Raw genomic sequence first — 17,864 nt, 5'->3', positions numbered from 1 at the left:
TCAATTCCATTACACTTTTTCACTATTCCACCTACATCATAGGATAAGGTTATTCAAGTTGGGTGGGGGAAAGCCAAGATGGATGATGGCTGGTGCACAATCAGCCTATCAGCATTCATTCCCACGAGAAATTTCTCGTGGGAATGAATGCTGATAGGCTGATTGTGCACCAGCCATCATCCATCTTGGCTTTCCCCCACCCAACTTGAATAACCTTATTGTACTCTTAGGGTGCTCGCACAAGGACTGCTGTTACAGTGAAGGCCTGAGCAGAATAGAAACGTAACCGGAATCGTAATCGTAAACGCAACCGGAAGAATAAGTTAGAGAAGGACAAACAATCTATCTATCCTTCTCTAACTCATTCTTCCGGTTGCGTTTGCGATTACGATTCCGGTTACGTTTCTATTCTGCTCAGGCCTTGAGCAGGATATGCATGAAGTTGGATAAAATAGGACAGATTTATCATTGTGTCCTTTTCTACCCCATTTAACAAGTCTCCAGCACACAGTACCGACATTCCTTGTGCGAACAACCTAAGGCTGCTCGCACAAGAAAAGACGAAGCAGTGTGCAGGATGTGTTTTAAATGAGATAGAAAAAGACAGTAATATCGCTCTTTCCTTTTTTATCTCATTTGAAACACATCCTGCACACTGCTCCGTCTTTTCTTGTGCGAGCAGCCTTAAGGCGCATTCAGACTTTCGACTGCCTGCACAGGCAGCCTCCCAGCACGCTGAAAACGTACAAGAGTAAGAGAGACAGACATCAGTAGATTCAAATTTGAATTTTCTATCTCTCTTACTCTTGTACGTTTTCAGCGTGGTGGGAGGCTGCCTGTGCAGGCAGTCGAAGGTCTGAATGCGCCTTAATGGTGCGGTCACAGTTGGGTTACATGCGCAGACAGAAATGAAGTAAAGGCCTAAAGGCCTTTCTCCAATTGCATCTAAAACTATGCGTTCCGAATGCGTCGCGTTGATTTTAGCATTGGTTACCATAGCAACTAAACGCAGCGCATTTGTAAAACATGCTCTTGGGATCCTATTGGGATCAGAAATCACGCGAAACTGACCCACCTCTGAGCCTTCTTGTGACGTCCATTTTGGTTTTTTATCTCTTTCTTTTGCATAAGTTAGAGAAAGACGTAATGAAAACATGGCCACCACAACAAGGCTCTCACCAGATGGCGTATCGCAGTATTTCAGATCCCAATTGGAGAAAGGCCGTCATACACAGCCTAAGGGTGCGATCCCATGTGAAATGAATAAGTCGATCGAAAGCAGAAAATCATGAGTGCAAACGAGCTAGGTATATATTGTTATTCTTTTCACTCTCATAATTTTCTGCTTTCGGTCGACGTATTCTGCTCACATGGGATTGCACCCTCACGTACCTGACTCAATTGTGCTTAGGCCTTTATATATAATGGAGCTTCTACAATAAGTACAAGAGCAAGTACAAGTGCAAATTGGTTATGTTTGGGTGCGCGCGCATCATATTGACTTTTACTTTTTTAAGATAAATGATAATAAATAATAATTAATTATTAAATTATGAGTAATTAATTAATAATTGAACAATTAATTAACTAATAATGAGCAATTACCATCAATTATCTTTAAAAAATAAAAAACACAACCAATTTGCACTTGTATGTACTTGGACTTGTACTTATTGTAGAAGCTCCATAAAGGCAGTTCCAGAATGGGCGCAAAAGAGAAGTGCAAGTACAAGTGCAAGTGCAAATCCTATGAGAGCAAAAGAGATAGATAGTCGCTTTGTCTCTTTTGCTCTCATGGGATTTGCACTTGGACTTGTACTTTTACTTCTCTTTTGCAATCATTCTGGAACCACCTTAAAAATCTTGAAATTCATATTGGTGTGGGGGGTTTTCTACGTATTATACGTATTTTACATTATGTATAATAGATGAAAATTACTTTTACCCATCTCTGAACCGGAAGGAAAGCTTTAGTGGTTGATACAGGGATGTTTGGCATACTTTCAGATTGTTGCGTGTATGTATTTAATTTTATTTAATAGATGAAAAATCTTTTTAGTTAAAGTGGTTTTTTTATCAAAATTGAAGACGAGTTTAATCCTGGATGAGCTGTTGGCTTTAACAAGTGCAAATATTTTGTTTTAAAAAGTAGGTAAGAATGCAGTGAGGGAGAAATAATTAGTTTAGAATTTTAGTATTTCGTTTAATATTTTATTATATTATAATAAAAATTTTTAATATAAAGAAGAACATCTTTTATTAGAAAGATGTAAACTGTTTTATCATAAAGTTAACGTCGACGCTGTGTATCACAAAATATTTTTCTTTAATAAGAAACAAAAAAAGGTCCCAATTTTTCCAAACTTTTATGTTATATGTATGTAAACTTTTATTACTAGAAAAAAGAGAAAATAGTTTTTGATGCTGAACGTCGACGCAATTTGCAATCAGAAAACTGTTATTAAAGAAATTTTTTTCCACTTTCAATTCGTCAATTTAATAGTAAATTATTTATTTCATATTTTTTCTTTAAATCGTTTATTTAAAAAATAACCTTATTTATCTTACTCGATAATATTCAGATTTATTTAAATAAATTGCATTTTCTTCGATAAAGCATAAAATTATTGGTTCATCTGAATTTTCTTTAAAACCCAAAAAAATCGAATAACCTCGAAAAGCCAAATAATTACTGAAATGTATATATCGTCGAAGATCCACAGAATTGAAAATTCAATTGACATAAATACTAAAACTTCTAATTTTTAATTCATCAAATCCTCAACTATGCAAATGCTTAAAAGATCGGATATTGTTAGCGGTTTTTTCTTACTTTGAATTATTTTTAACTAAAATCGTTTGAATTTACGTTTATTGATAGAGGGTGCCTAACGACCGGAATTAATTACTATTAAGATTACAAGTTCTATAATACAAAAACTTGTTTCAATTTAATATATATGTAATTGTACATTGTTTTGTACAAAATCTTGTATACAGGGATTTTCAGTAGGAAAAATCGGAGATTATGTCTTTTGAGATATTTAGAAATTTAACCTTCAAAGTAAATTTTTCATACTAAGTAGCGCCTCATCGACCGCTTCGCGGTCAACTTCGTTGCTTCCTTTTTTCTATTCAAGAATGACCTTTTTAATTAAATTTGTAACATTAAATTTAATTTATTTAAAATTCATTAAATTTTTATTTACCTTCTAAATTTCAGGGAACATAGTTCGTCCCCTTTTTCCATTTTCCCCTATTTTTCCCCCTTAAATAAAAATTTTCTCCCTTTTTCCTTTTTTTCAGGAAATGTTATTTTTTTCAAACGTGCAAATTGTTGATTAACTTTCTTTATAAGTGTTTTTGTGCAAGTTTCATACAATTTTCATATAATTTTCAGAAACTTTTGTCTCTACATTGCCCAAAATTGATATTTTCTACCATAATTTATCAATTTGAACAACAGAGAAACCAAAAATGTCCATAAAAAAATTTGTGTCTGTATGTATGAATGTATGTATGTATGTCCGCAAAATTTTGTTCGCGATTCACAGGAAAACGGCTGGACCGATAGAAGTGAAACTTGGCAGCTTTTTAGCTATCAATATGACTTAAAATATTAGCCATATTTGATTAAAAAATATCAAGCTGAACGAAAGTTATAAATTTTTTTCAAAAACTTGAAAAAATCAAAATAATGAAAATTTTGTATTTTTTGGCAGATTTATGCGACACTATCTGTAGTTAACTTTTTTTGTTAAATACAACCCATTTTCACATTAAAATTAAAAAATAAACAATAAATCCGAATTTATAAGCCAAATTCAAATTTTTTATTTTAAAACATTTTTTAAATTTATTTTTTGGTTGAATATTGTTTAATTCTTTAATGATATTTGTATTAGTATTTTTTATGTCTTCAATTTTTAATTTCTCATCATTAAATCTATTTTATTATCAATTTAGAAAATTGTAAATTTTTGAATTTTCATTCTTTTGTTAAAATTAATATAATTCTTCAAACAACTGAAATATTCTAATTTTCTTGGGCTTAATTTTAAAAGATATCATATGCATTCAAAATATGTTATTTATTAAAAATTTGATCAGTTTTTGAATAGCAAACAGATGATTAAGTATAATTACAAAAAAAACAAATTTACCTCTGAAAATTATTATAATTTGTCAAACTTAGATTAAATTAAAAAATTGAATTTAAAACTAAATATTCTGTTAGATGAAACCAACATAAGATTTTGAAAAATTAACTGGATGCCAGTTTCAGCTTCATTAAAAGAACATTGACGCAAGTGAATTATTTCTGAAATTATGTTAATTTTAATGAAAGAAGGCAAACTAATTTTCGTATTTTCAACACTAAAAAATTTGAGGTTAACCTCTGACAATGTACTAATATACCAGTAATACCAATACAACCCTGTGTCGAGTTTGTGTTGCCATGATTTCTACCACTTTTTCAGTAAATTAATTAATTAAAATTTTTAATATATAAATATTTAAAAAATTTTATCATTATTTTTTAATCCTTTTTTGAAAGTTTTTTCTTTTAATAAAATTAATATATAGGTTTTTTTATTAAAATTATGAGGCTGAAATTTTTTTTGAGGTTGTAAACGCATGCAAGATTTTACATGGGAGCAATGGGAACATTCCCCTTGCCCTTCACTCCGGCAGTGACAATCCTTAACAAAATTATTCTTCTATTTAAATGTTATTGTTTTTTTTAAATGTTATTGTTCTCTTTACTTTACAAAAAATTATTCTGAGTCAAAATATTTTGTCAACAATGATTTTTTTACATTACATTTTTACAGATCAGATAAAAATTGCAATTTTTTTCTAATGTCTATAATTTATTTTTTTTACATAAGGTTTGAAAAAATTATTTAATTAATAAAATTTGGATCGTTTACTCTAAAAAATTTACAATAAATATATATATAATTAAAGTAATCAATATTTATAAAATGACAAATATTAATATCATTTTGTACCAGAATTTGAATTGGTTTGTCTTGATCATCATCATTGAAAATATCTACAATGCCCATAAGAACTGCTGGATTAATTAAATTCTGATTCAAATTTTCTTCAATTTTTTCCGCTACGTTCAGTTCGGTCAAGCCCTAAGCACAACTACTTCGCGAACGTCGTTCGCGAACTCAAAGCATGAGTTAGAAAAGGACAGATATATATGTGTATCTTTTTCTATCATATGCACCTCGTTCGCGAACGACTTTCGCGAACCTATTGTGCGTTGGCCTTCAGCGAGAGGCAAGAGCCAAGAGGCTAACCGTGAATTTCGAAAAATTTCGATAAAGCAAAGATGTAAACAAAACCAGGTTTCGCAAAACAGCTGAACAAACAAACCTATTCTGTTATAAAACACGAAAAATTACAGCTTGTTTCACGTGCACTACTTGACAGCATTGCTTCAACCAATCAAAATCATTGAAACTAAATAGCTCCAAATAAATAGGTTGAGCACCTTTTGTGGCAACTGACCGGTACGACCGACGACGTCGAAAAAACCCTAGGTGTCTACCATCGTAACCAAGTAATTTACAAGTATTTTACCTGCTTTTGAAGTAAATTACCTGACTTAGGTAATTTACGTCAAAAACCTCTAGTGACACGTCACTGCACAACCCTGGCGAACCGGCCATGACAGTTCCATTCTTTGATATAAATATACGTATCAAAGAGTGACCCTGTATCCACTAACTTTCTTAAAAATTACATATATTCGTATTAACTTAATAAATTATACGGTATCTAAACGTTGCCATCTAAAATGATACATTCCATAAAACTGTAAAATGAACTCATTTTAAGTACAAACCATTAGCAATGGAATGTGAACACGTCTTTAAATATTTCACTATTTTTTGAGCGAAAAAGTTGTGAGAGCATTGTAAATTGTAGATTCACCTTTAATCGAAATGTCAACAACATAAACAGAGGTTAGTGTATTTCACATTATTTTGAATACAAGTTTTTTCTAAGTAAAGTGCTTATTTTATATATTTGCTCACTTCTCTCATTTTTAATATGTTAATAAATCAATTATCAATACCAAAAAGTGTATAAAAGTGATTAAGTTAAAATGTTTAATTTTGAGTTAGTGCGAACCGGCCATGACAGTTCTATTTTGACACAAATATTCGTATCAAAAAATGATACTGTATTCACTATCATTCTTAAAAATGATACATATATTCGTATCAAAACGTTACCATCTAAAATGATACATTCCAGAAAACTGTATATTAACAAAAATTATTTAATTATAATTACATGTTGGTTTCAGTTTCAGCTTGTGGCTGAATATATTATTACAGGTAAAGGTGTATAATTATAAGTATCTTATCAAGTCAATATATAAATCTTCTTTATTAAAAAAATAATAGAAGCTTTTCGATCGCAACACGTTGATCATCTTCAGGAACCAAAAAATAAAATGTTTATTAATAATCGGTTAGGTGTTTTTTAATAAACTAAACATTATTAAATTAAAAATATTATTTAAGTTTAGAATGTAATTTAATTGGAAATTTTGTCAAATTGAGTTGAAATAAATTTTATATGTTTATTTTTAAAAATTATTTTTAAATATATAATTATATTCTTGAAGAATTTTAAATAAGAATTTAGAAAATAATTGAATTTTGTAAAATTCAGAATTGCAGTTAGCAGGATAAGAAAAAAAGTAAATATTTTTGATAAAAATTAGGAGAAAATCAAGGAAATAAAAGACAGAATAAAATTTTAGTGATTCTTGTGAATTATCTAAAACGGGTTTCTTTAGATATAAAATTTAATTTTTCGATAACTCATTTTTTTACTAATTTCAGTCTTGAAGCTCTTTTTTGATACTTGATTTTCAAAATCCCCCTTTTCCCCTATTTTTAAGTGAAAATGCCACTGTGATCACTGAAATTTTAATTTAATTTGTTATTTGGACAGATATTTTTTTTTCTTTGTTCAATTTTTCAATTTCCAGTTCCCTATATAATTACTTTCCTAAATAACAAATAAACGCAATCATATTTACTTGTTTCAATTTTTCATGTTCTTCATTCATTATTGTACAAAATTGTTGAGTTTTCTCATATTGATTGAACATGTTATAATAGTCCAAAGTGATGGAGAAATTTGAAATTAGCACTTTCCTGTCTAACGTCTAACTAGATCACGTCTAAAATTACTTTTCTTGAAAACTTTAAAAAAAGTTTAAAGTAATTATTACTTATAATTGATCTATTATCAATAAAATTCAAGTCTCTCTGTACATTACGCCAAACTTGCAAATTTTCATATACTCATTCGTTTTGGGACATTATAATTCGAAAAATGTAAAAAAAATTTGTCCAATTGTCTGTCTGTATGCAAAAACTGTTCACGAGCATTACTTAAAATGGTATAACCGATTAAAATAAAGTTTGGCACTCTATTTGATATTAACTTAACTTAAAATAATAGCCGATATTCGATTTAACTCTCTGCCTTTGCTAACTTATCCCCACTCTAACGCTACAGAATGCAATTTTTATAGTCTCCACCAGGCATCCAAATAGACGATTTCTGACGATAACGGTCGTTAGCAGAGGCAGAGAGTTAAAAATATTAACTTGAACGGAAGTTATGACACTTTTTCAAATAATTCAGAAAATCAAAAAAAAATTCATATTTTTTAATTTTTGTATGTTTGAAGCGACATTATCTGTAACTAGCTTTTTAGATGAAAGTCATAATTGATAATCATAATTGATTCTACTCATTATTCGTAAATAAAATATTTTTTGATTTAACAAATTTTCAATTATTAACAGTTGGAAAATTACTGTACAATTTTCAAAATCTCGAAAATAAATTATTAATATAATGTTAATTAACATTAATCTATATAAATAAAATTCAAGTGTTGTTTGTATATTGCTTAGAACTTGAGAATTTAATCATAACTTTCCTTTTCGAGTAATCAAAGTTTCAACAACACCATTAAAGGAAATTCTGTCTGTCAAAATTTGACCAATTAAAACGAAACTGCCAGTCTCGTAGGTATTAGTCTAACTTAAAATATTAATCAAACCTGACTAAATAATCCAACTAAAAGAAAGCTATGGCTTTTTTAAAAAATTTCGAAAAATCAAAGAAATGCATATTTTTTATTTTTTGTCAGAGTGATGGAACATTATATGTAGTTAATTTTCCCAAACAAATACAACCTATTTTCACAATAAAATTTAAATACAAATAATAAAACTGAATTTATAAGCCAAAACCATATTATCAATTTTTAAAAATCTTTTCATTCTGCCTGTCCAACATGTTTCTGTAGCGATATTTTGCACGCATATTACTTTTTCGCAGCACTATAAAACTTTCTAAGGTCCAATCAGAAGTTTCCGGATTTGAAAAATTTTCACTGCAGTTTCCACGATTTATGAATTTTTTTCTCCTTTCTGACAAAAAAATAAATATTAACAGTTTGCACCTTTTGTAGTGCAGATATCAAACTCTTATTACACCAAGCGGAAAATTTAAACATTTCAATATAAAGATGGATTCATCACGAAAGTCTAAATCGCAAAATATCCACACTTGACGGTATTCAACAGAATTGTAGTCATAATAATAATAAGACACAATTTATAATAATAATAATTAAAATGTTTTTTATTATCTTCAAATTTTTTAGTATCAAAACACTACTCCTTTAATATGAAATATTTTTTGAGAACAGAGCAGAAGGAAAGTAAGAAAAAAGTCATGGAATTTTTTTTCAGATTCGCTGGACACCCTTAAAATATATTTTTCTATTATCTTTTGCCCATTTTTATTTATAAATGTATATTAATGTTTTTATCTTAATGCTCAAAATGCAATGTTTATTATTTTAGTCATGAGTCAACGAAAGCAGTATAAAACTCATTTAGATGATGAAAATTGTGCGATTTCCAGAACTTCAAGTTGGAGAAAGAGAAAGAAACTTGAATCGACTAACGAAAATAATTCAACACTTGATGAACCAAGTTCAGTAAGTACAATATTTTGGAATACGCATGTTAGAAATTAAAAAATAATTCACTCTTAAATCAATTAAGGGGAGTCACCACCTTTATTTTGAGTCCTTTAAATTTTAATGATCGCAGGTAATTATATTTTTTTCTTGCATCATTTTGGTCCTAAAAACATACAGGATGGTAAAAAAAATGAAATTTTAATTTTTGACCATTTACAATTTTTATTTTTTGAAAAAAATAATATTTTTGAAAATCCATGCGAGAAAATCTGAAGAATCATTAAAAAAGTGTGAAAAAGATTTGACGATAAAAAATATTTAAAATTGTGAAAGTAGAATACATATTTAATAGGAGAGTGCAATGATGTTTTAACTCATACTTTTCTTCTTTTTTTTGAAAAAATTAATTTTTTGAAAATCCATGCGAGAGATTCTGAAGTATCATTAAAAAAACGTGTAATTAAATTGGCGTTGAAAAATAGTCAAAATTGTAAAAGAAGATAGATATTTAAAATATTAATTTTTTTATGATTTTAATTTATAAAATGGTTAAAAATTAAAATTTCAAAATTATGCAAGAAAAAAAAATAATTACATGCGATCATTAAAATTTAAAGGACTCAAAATAAAGGTGGTGACTCCTCTTAAACGTTAATGAATGATATCATTCCAATTAAAATAATTAAAATATTTTGAATGTATAACTAATATCCTGTTCACCTTCGATTATTCTACAATTTCTACCGCAAATTACAAACACTGCATTTTATTATTGTTAAGAACGTAGATTAAATTGTATTAACCTAATTCTTAGCTTTAATGAACTTGAAGATAATTTATTAGGTTTGAATATAAAATAATTTTGAGAGAACTCCTATATTTCATAAACTGTTGAGGTAAGCTTACATGTAAAGGTTGAGGTAAGATTACACGTAAGGTTGAGGTAAGGTTACACGTAAAGTTGAGGTAAGATTACAAGTAAGGTTGAGGTAAGGTTACACGTAAAGTTGAGGTAAGATTACACGTAAGGTTGAGGTAAGGTTATTAACAAGTTGTAAGGTTGAGGTAAAGTTGTGGTAAGGTTACTAGGTGAAATCAGTATTAACAAAATAATTTATAATATAATTAATAAATAAATATTAAATAATAAAATTAAATTTGTTGCCCTGCTCTATTTTGGAAACCTAACAAGTCGCAGAAAATTTTGAAAACAAATTTTGAAGGACTGGGATTCGAACCCGGGTTCGGTGCGCATAAACCTAAAATCTAACCAACTGAGCTAAGCGGGGAAGTGAAAAATAGAAAATCAATTTTGCTTTTAAGGTTACCAAGAAGATAACTAACTCTTTAAAAGCAAAATTGATTTTCTCTTTTTCACTTCCCTACTTAGCTCAGTTGGTTAGATTTTAGGTTTATGCCCACCGATCCCGGGTTCGAATCCCAGTCCTTCCAAATTTGTTTTCAAAATTTTCTGCGACTTGTTAGGTTTCTAAAATAGAGCAGGGCAACAAACTTAATTTTATAATTTAATATTTATTTATTAATTATTTTGTTAATACTGATCTCACTTAGTAACCTTACAACAACTTTACCTCAACCTTACAACTTGATAATAACCTTACCTCAACCTTACGTGTAACCTTACCTCAACCTTACGTGTAATCTTACCTCAACCTTTACATGTAAGCTTACCTCAACCTTACGTGTAATCTTACCTCAACCTTTACATGTAAGCTTACTGTATGGCGGAAGTTTTAACTTTACCTCAGGTCTACTGTTGGTTTACGATGTAACCTTACAAGCCATTCAAATAAGTTAACATCAACCTTACTGCGAGATATGGTGCTATGTGGGAGTAAAAAAAAATAATTGGGAGTCACGAAAAAGAATTGGGAGTTTGGTTACTGTCTATTCGTTCTGGCGTGTAAACCGTGTAGGGACGTTACGGCCAATTATTTTTTCTTACCCTGAATTCTTTTCACCTGGATTGTTTGAATTGATGTACATTAGCGCGATTTGACATTGTAATTGAAAAAAATGATTGTTTTGAAGTGTCAAAATGCCGATTTGGAATAAGAAATGTGAAATTTTATGAAAAAGACAAAATGTGAAATATGACTGATTTATCGACAATTTTATAATGTGAGTAGTGCTCGTATGGTAAATTTATCATATGAACACTACTTACATGGTAAAATTGTCGATAAATCTGTCATATTTCACATTTTGTCGTTTTCATAAAATTTCACATTTCTTATTCCAAATCGGCATTTTGACACTTTGGAACATGCATTCTATTCATTTGTAATGCAAATTTTGATCAACAAACATCAATTCAAACAATCCAGATGAAAAGAATTCAGGGTAAGAAAAAATAATTGGCCGTAACGTCCCTACACGGTTTAGACGCCAAACCGAATACAAAGTAAGCTAACTCCCAATTCTTTTTCGTGACTCCCAATTATTTTTTTTACTGGGTAGCTAAATTTCCAACAGCTTTTTGACGCTTTAATACCTTCTTAACATCTCTCTATTTCAAAAGTTGAAAAGTTGTTTTTTTTAATTATAAGCTATGTTTTCTTCTTATGTTGGCATATTATACTTAAAAAACGCGAAAAAAATATAGTTGAATAATATATATTGACAGTATGAATATTGCACCTAACAGAATGCACTACAATGCCCCAAAGCAGTTTCACGCGGACTTCAATTTCTAAATAAAAACAAAAAGAAAAGTTAAAACAATACTAGATTCGTGTTCAACAGTAAGTTTTACATGGGAAAAGCACCCACCCGATACTTTTTTAATGAATCTCATATCTTATTTCAAGTCACAAAAAAGTGAAATTATCATTTTCAAATTTAGTGTGTGAACAACATTTCTTACCATAAACGTACACTGCTTTTTGGTAAAACTCTGGACTCGTGTGCTTTGAGTTCGGGGTTCGATTCCCTGGATGGGTAGATTTTTTTCGTAAACAAATGTTCCCTTAATATTACTGTAATATTCTCGTGTAATATTACCTTAATATTACGGTATAATATTACTGTAATATTACCTTAATATTAGCGCGTAATATTCATTTTATAATATTCATAACATGAAAATTCTCACGAGGAAGCAATGTAATATGAAATGAAGACAAAAATTCCAAGTTAAAATAAACTTTCAAAATCAAATTTTTAACAATTTTCCAAATTGTTTGCACAAACCCCAGTCTTACAAACTCCCCAGTACAAAAAGTATTGGAACTTTGGATCTCACTCATTGGAGATGCATCCATCTGATGCGTCGTCGTAAAAATTAAGGATTGGGTTGCATAGTGAATTCGCTAAACCCCTTAAACTGAATACGTCATCTTTTTGCAGGTTAATTATTAAAAATTCATTGATTAAAGTACAAATTCACTTTAAAAACTAACAAACTATACAAACGTTAAAATACTTTTAGGAAAAAGAATTTGTCATTTTTTAGAGATACCACTTTGGATTATAAAATTATCGCTGACAAATAAATTGTGTGAAAATTTACAAATGCTATGCAATGTAAAGACAAAAATCAAGTAATAGTTACACATGACAGCTGAAAATTGTATTTAGTTTAATTACACAGAAGAAAAAAAATTTTTATACACAAATTAACAAATAATAAATATATTATTCATATTCATTGTATTATTTTAAAGTAATATTCTGTTTTTTCAGTTCACACGTGATGAGGAAAAACTAGAAGATGAAGTTGCGTCAATGTCACTTTCGGAAATGGAGGTAAAGATTTTTTTCAAAAAACTTTCCTTAAATATTACTGCACGAAATGAATTGTCGGCACTATAAACATACCTATGTCTAGTTCAGCTCTCGTACTAATACCCTTGTAAAACTGCCATTCCAAAAAGGAAAGAGTAATTTACACTTTGTACATTAGAGAACACCATAGCTACAGGTTTGGTGTATCATTTTTACGAAAGCTGAACAAGAAGTGTGCAGTCTGTAGGGCCGAAATTTTTTCCATGTGCTCAAAACAAAAAAAAATTTGTTCTAAAAACAAATTATTTTTAGAAATCTTCTGAATCGGAGTCGGAAGAACAATGTCATGAAATAGAAGCAGACGATGATTGCTACAATTGGTCAGATATCATATTCGGTGAAGAAGAATATAATGAAGATAACCCACATGAATATAATTACCAACAATATTTAGAAGAAGAAAGCGAGCTTGTCACACCTACTTCAAACTTGGACAAAAAAATACAAAGCGAAAGATTTTTTCAACCTCTCAAAAAATCTATACCTTTAAGTGAAGGTGAAATTTTAATGATGGTGATAAAGTATAGCTTGCGATTTAATTTAACACACACGGCTGTCACTAACTTGATTAAAATGTTGAATTGCTTTTTTCCAAGACCACTGCTACCAGATACAAGATATTTAGTAGATAAAATTTTTTTCCCAAAAGATATTGCTACATATCATTCAATTTGTCCAAATTGTGAAACATACGCAGGTAAATATTCTCATGAATGTATAGAAAAAGTATGTGAAGTTTGTAACCATAAAATTCAGTTAAGAGACAGTAATTATGTGAGTTTTTATGTAACATTTTCTTTATCAAAGGAAATAAAAAGCGTACTAGAATGTAACGATGGCTATTACGATTTTGTTATTAACGAGAGACAACACGATAATGGTGTTTATGAAGACATTTACGATGGCCAAGCATACAGAAAATTTGTAAAAAATTTAAGCCCTCAAGATAAAAATAATTTTTGTACATTAATTTTTAACTCTGATGGAGCACCCGTATTCAATAGTTCTTCATATTCGATTTGGCCATTACAAGTTATTGTAAATGAAACACCAATTCAAGTTAGAACATCAAAGAGTATAGTCTATGGTTTATGGTTTGGAAAAGGTAAACCGGACATGGAAGTTTTTCTACAATCATTTGTAGATGATGTAAATCATCTATCAAACAATGGAATTCCGTGTACTATTCGTGGTGAAGAACGAATTATTAAACCATTTGCTGTGTGTTGCTGCGTTGATACCATAGCACGTGCTCCCATGCAAGGAATGCATCAATTCAATAAATATGGAGCGTGCAATTGGTGTAAGCACCCTGGTAAATGGATTCCAAATAAGCAAAATACTGGTGGTAGTGTTAAATATCCATTATTAAAATCATTACCTGAAGATAAAACTGAAGAAGAAATGATTCTTTCCATGTCACAACTAGTAAATGATGACAAACCATTATATGCTATTAATGGTGTATCGCCTTTAATAAATTTACAGCACTTCAACATAATTGATGGATTCACGCCTGACGATATGCATTTTGCTAGACTTGGTGTGGCTAAGCAGTTTACAGATTATTGGTGTTCTTTTAAAAACTCATCATTATCTAAAACTTTAAACTCTACCAAAATGTATGAGATTGATAACATTTGAAAATGATTCAAGTTCCAAATCAAATTATGCGTCCCTCCCGTCCCTTGCAAGATCGACGTTATTGGAAAGCAAAGGAGTGGGAAAACTGGATTTTATATTTTAGTATACCGATCTTAACACATTATTTAGAATCAAAATATGTTAAACATTGGGCACTATTTGTTCAAGTGTTCCATGTATCCCTGCAATCAAAAATATCAAGATTAGACATGGAAAATATTGAGAGTTTACTAAAAAAATTTCTAGTTGAAGCTGAACAACTATATACTAAACGAGTTGCAACATATAATCTGCACCAAACCATTCATTGGCTAAAAGGATTGATAAATTGGGGACCAGGATGGACACATTCAGGTTTCGTCTTCGAATCTGGAAATGGACGACTGATAAAGAATATAAATAGCTCGAAAGGTGTCACGAACCAAATTGCACGAAACATCGCAATGCAGAGCAGTGATCATATTTTGTCAAAAAGCGTTTTACCAACATGTTCCAAAAATGTTGAAAATTTTTGTAAAAAATTGCAAACCAGAAATACACTCAAGTCATTTGCATTCAGATCAAAAAGGTATTTTGGACGTGCTACTCATGTAGAAAGTAAATGGAGAGAACAATTGGAATTATCACCAAATGCACTCTATTACAAAAGGATGGTCAAGGATAGATGTTTATATTCATCATCAAAAATTAAATGCAATCGTTCAAACAATACCATTGCTGTATGCAATGATGGTCAATTTGTACAAATTGTATATTTTATAGTTGACGAATTTACAGCCAAAGAATTTTGCGTCTGTGAATTAATAAACACTGAAACATTGTATCCAAGTCAGTTAACGGTAATAAAAAGAATAACTTCATCATCGAATGAATTAGTAGCTATAGACACAAATGAAATCAACAGGATTTGCGTTTCTGTCAAAGTGAAAAATATATCATACATTTCCCCTGTGCCTAATTTGCATTATATGTAAAAATCATCCACAGGAAACGTATTTTATAATAGAATACTTTAATAATTAATTTTATAAAATCATAATTTATAATTCTTACGTTAATTATTTAAACAAAGTTTAAGCAAGATTAAAAACGTCAACTAATATGAACAATGTGTCAACATTTTCATTGAATAAAAAACTAAAAATAACTTTCCAATTATTAGTAAAAACATAAAACTTTCCAAATTAACCACAATTATTAATATACTTTAGAAGATCAGATAAACAAATTATAATTATTACGAATTTTAATTAAAAAGAAAAATATCTGCAAAAAAGCAATTTGTCCAAATTATAATTGTGAAATACATTCGGGAAAGTATTAAATAACTTTTTGAAAAAAAATTTCAGCAAAAATTACGTACAAATTTCCAATCAATAGTTTATAGGAATTTCAACGAAATTTACTTTAAAAATTTGTTAGTATTTCGTATGAATAGCGCGAACTAATCGGTCGGAAAAGTGGGCGAATATTTAAAAATAAATTTTTTCAGCCAGAATTCCTTGCGGATTTCTTATCAATTTCTTATAAGAATCTACACGAAGTTTATTTAAAGAATTCCATAGTAATTCGTACGAATACCGCGCACTATTCGGTCGGAAAAGGGGGCAAATATTTTTTAAGAAAAATTTTTCAGCCAAAATTCCTTATGGATTTCCTATAAATTTGTTATAGGAATCCACACGAAGATTATTTAAAGAATTTGTTAGTAATTCGTACGAATACCGCGCACTATTCGGTCGGAAAAGTGGGCGAATATTATTTTTAAAAAAATTTTCACCCAAATTCCGTTCCGAATTCCTATCATTTTCTTATAGGAATCCACACGAAGTTTATTTAAAGAATTTCTTAGTAATTCGTACGAATACCGCGCACTATTCGGTCCTAAAAGGGGGCGAATATTTTTTTAAAAAAAATTTTTAGCCAAAATTCCTTGCGGATTTCCTATCAATTTCTTATAGGAATCCACACGAAGTTTATTTAAAGAATTTGTTAGTAATTCGTACGAATACCGCGCACTATTCGGTCGGAAAAGTGGGCGAATATTTTGTTAAAAAAATTTTTCACCCAAAATTCCGTTCGGAATTCCTATCATTTTCTTATAGGAATCCACACGAAGATTATTTAAAGAATTTGTTAGTAATTCGTACGAATACCGCGCACTATTCGGTCGGAAAAGTGGGCGAATATTTTTTTAAAAAAAATTTTCACCCAAAATTCCGTTCGGAATTCCTATCATTTTCTTATAGGAATCCACACGAAGTTTATTTAAAGAATTTCTTAGTAATTCGTACGAATACCGCGCACTATTCGGTCCGAAAAGGGGGCGAATATTTTTTTAAAAAAAATTTTTAGCCAAAATTCCTTACGGATTTCCTATCAATTTCTTATAGGAATCCACACGAAGTTTATTTAAAGAATTTGATAGTAATTCGTACGAATACCGCGCAATATTCGGTCGGAAAAGTGGGCGAATATTTTTTTAAAAAAATTTTTCACTCAAAATTCCGTTCGGAATTCCTATCATTTTCTTATAGGAATCCACACGAAGTTTATTAAAAGAATTCCTTAGTAATTCTTACGAATACCGCGCACTATTCGGTCCGAAAAGGGGGCGAATATTTTTTTAAAAAAATTTTTCAGCCAAAATTCCTTGCGGATTTCCTATTAATTTCTTATAGGAATCCACACGAAGATTATTTAAAGAATTTGTTAGTAATTCGTACGAATACCGCGCACTATTCGGTCGGAAAAGTGGGCGAATATTTTTTTAAAAAAAATTTTCACCCAAAATTCCGTTCGGAATTCCTATCATTTTCTTATAGGAATCCACACGAAATTATTTAAAGAATTTCTTAGTAATTCGTACGAATACCGCGCACTATTCGGTCCGAAAAGGGGGCGAATATTTTTTTAAAAAAATTTTTCAGCCAAAATTCCTTGCGGATTTCCTATTAATTTCTTATAGGAATCCACACGAAGATTATTTAAAGAATTTGTTAGTAATTCGTACGAATACCGCGCACTATTCGGTCGGAAAAGTGGGCGAATATTTTTTTAAAAAAAATTTTCACCCAAAATTCCGTTCGGAATTCCTATCATTTTCTTATAGGAATCCACACGAAGTTTATTTAAAGAATTTCTTAGTAATTCGTACGAATACCGCGCACTATTCGGTCCGAAAAGGGGGCGAATATTTTTTTAAAAAAATTTTTCAGCCAAAATTCCTTGCGGATTTCCTATTAATTTCTTATAGGAATCCACACGAAGATTATTTAAAGAATTTGTTAGTAATTCGTACGAATACCGCGCACTATTCGGTCGGAAAAGTGGGCGAATATTTTTTTAAAAAAAATTTTCACCCAAA

The 17,864-nt window shown here is 29.9% G+C and overlaps 1 protein-coding gene across 1 annotated transcript; it reads left to right on the top strand.

Annotated features, from left to right (window-relative positions):
- Positions 1 to 5,882: 5,882 nt before the first annotated feature.
- On the top strand, positions 5,883 to 15,564 carry LOC127284280 (uncharacterized). The gene is made up of 4 exons (XM_051309653.1): positions 5,883 to 5,984; positions 8,925 to 9,061; positions 12,752 to 12,814; positions 13,106 to 15,564. Exons 2-4 carry the CDS (start codon positions 8,927 to 8,929, stop codon positions 14,495 to 14,497), a joined length of 1,590 nt encoding a protein of 529 aa, XP_051165610.1. The 5' UTR covers positions 5,883 to 5,984; positions 8,925 to 8,926; the 3' UTR covers positions 14,498 to 15,564.
- Positions 15,565 to 17,864: the final 2,300 nt, after the last annotated feature.

Source organism: Leptopilina boulardi, unplaced genomic scaffold (genome assembly GCF_019393585.1).
Source record: "Leptopilina boulardi isolate dan_hultmark-lab unplaced genomic scaffold, ZJU_Lbou_2.1 LbouV2_322, whole genome shotgun sequence".
Lineage (NCBI taxonomy): Eukaryota > Metazoa > Arthropoda > Insecta > Hymenoptera > Figitidae > Leptopilina > Leptopilina boulardi.
This window is presented reverse-complemented; position numbering and strand designations above follow the sequence as displayed.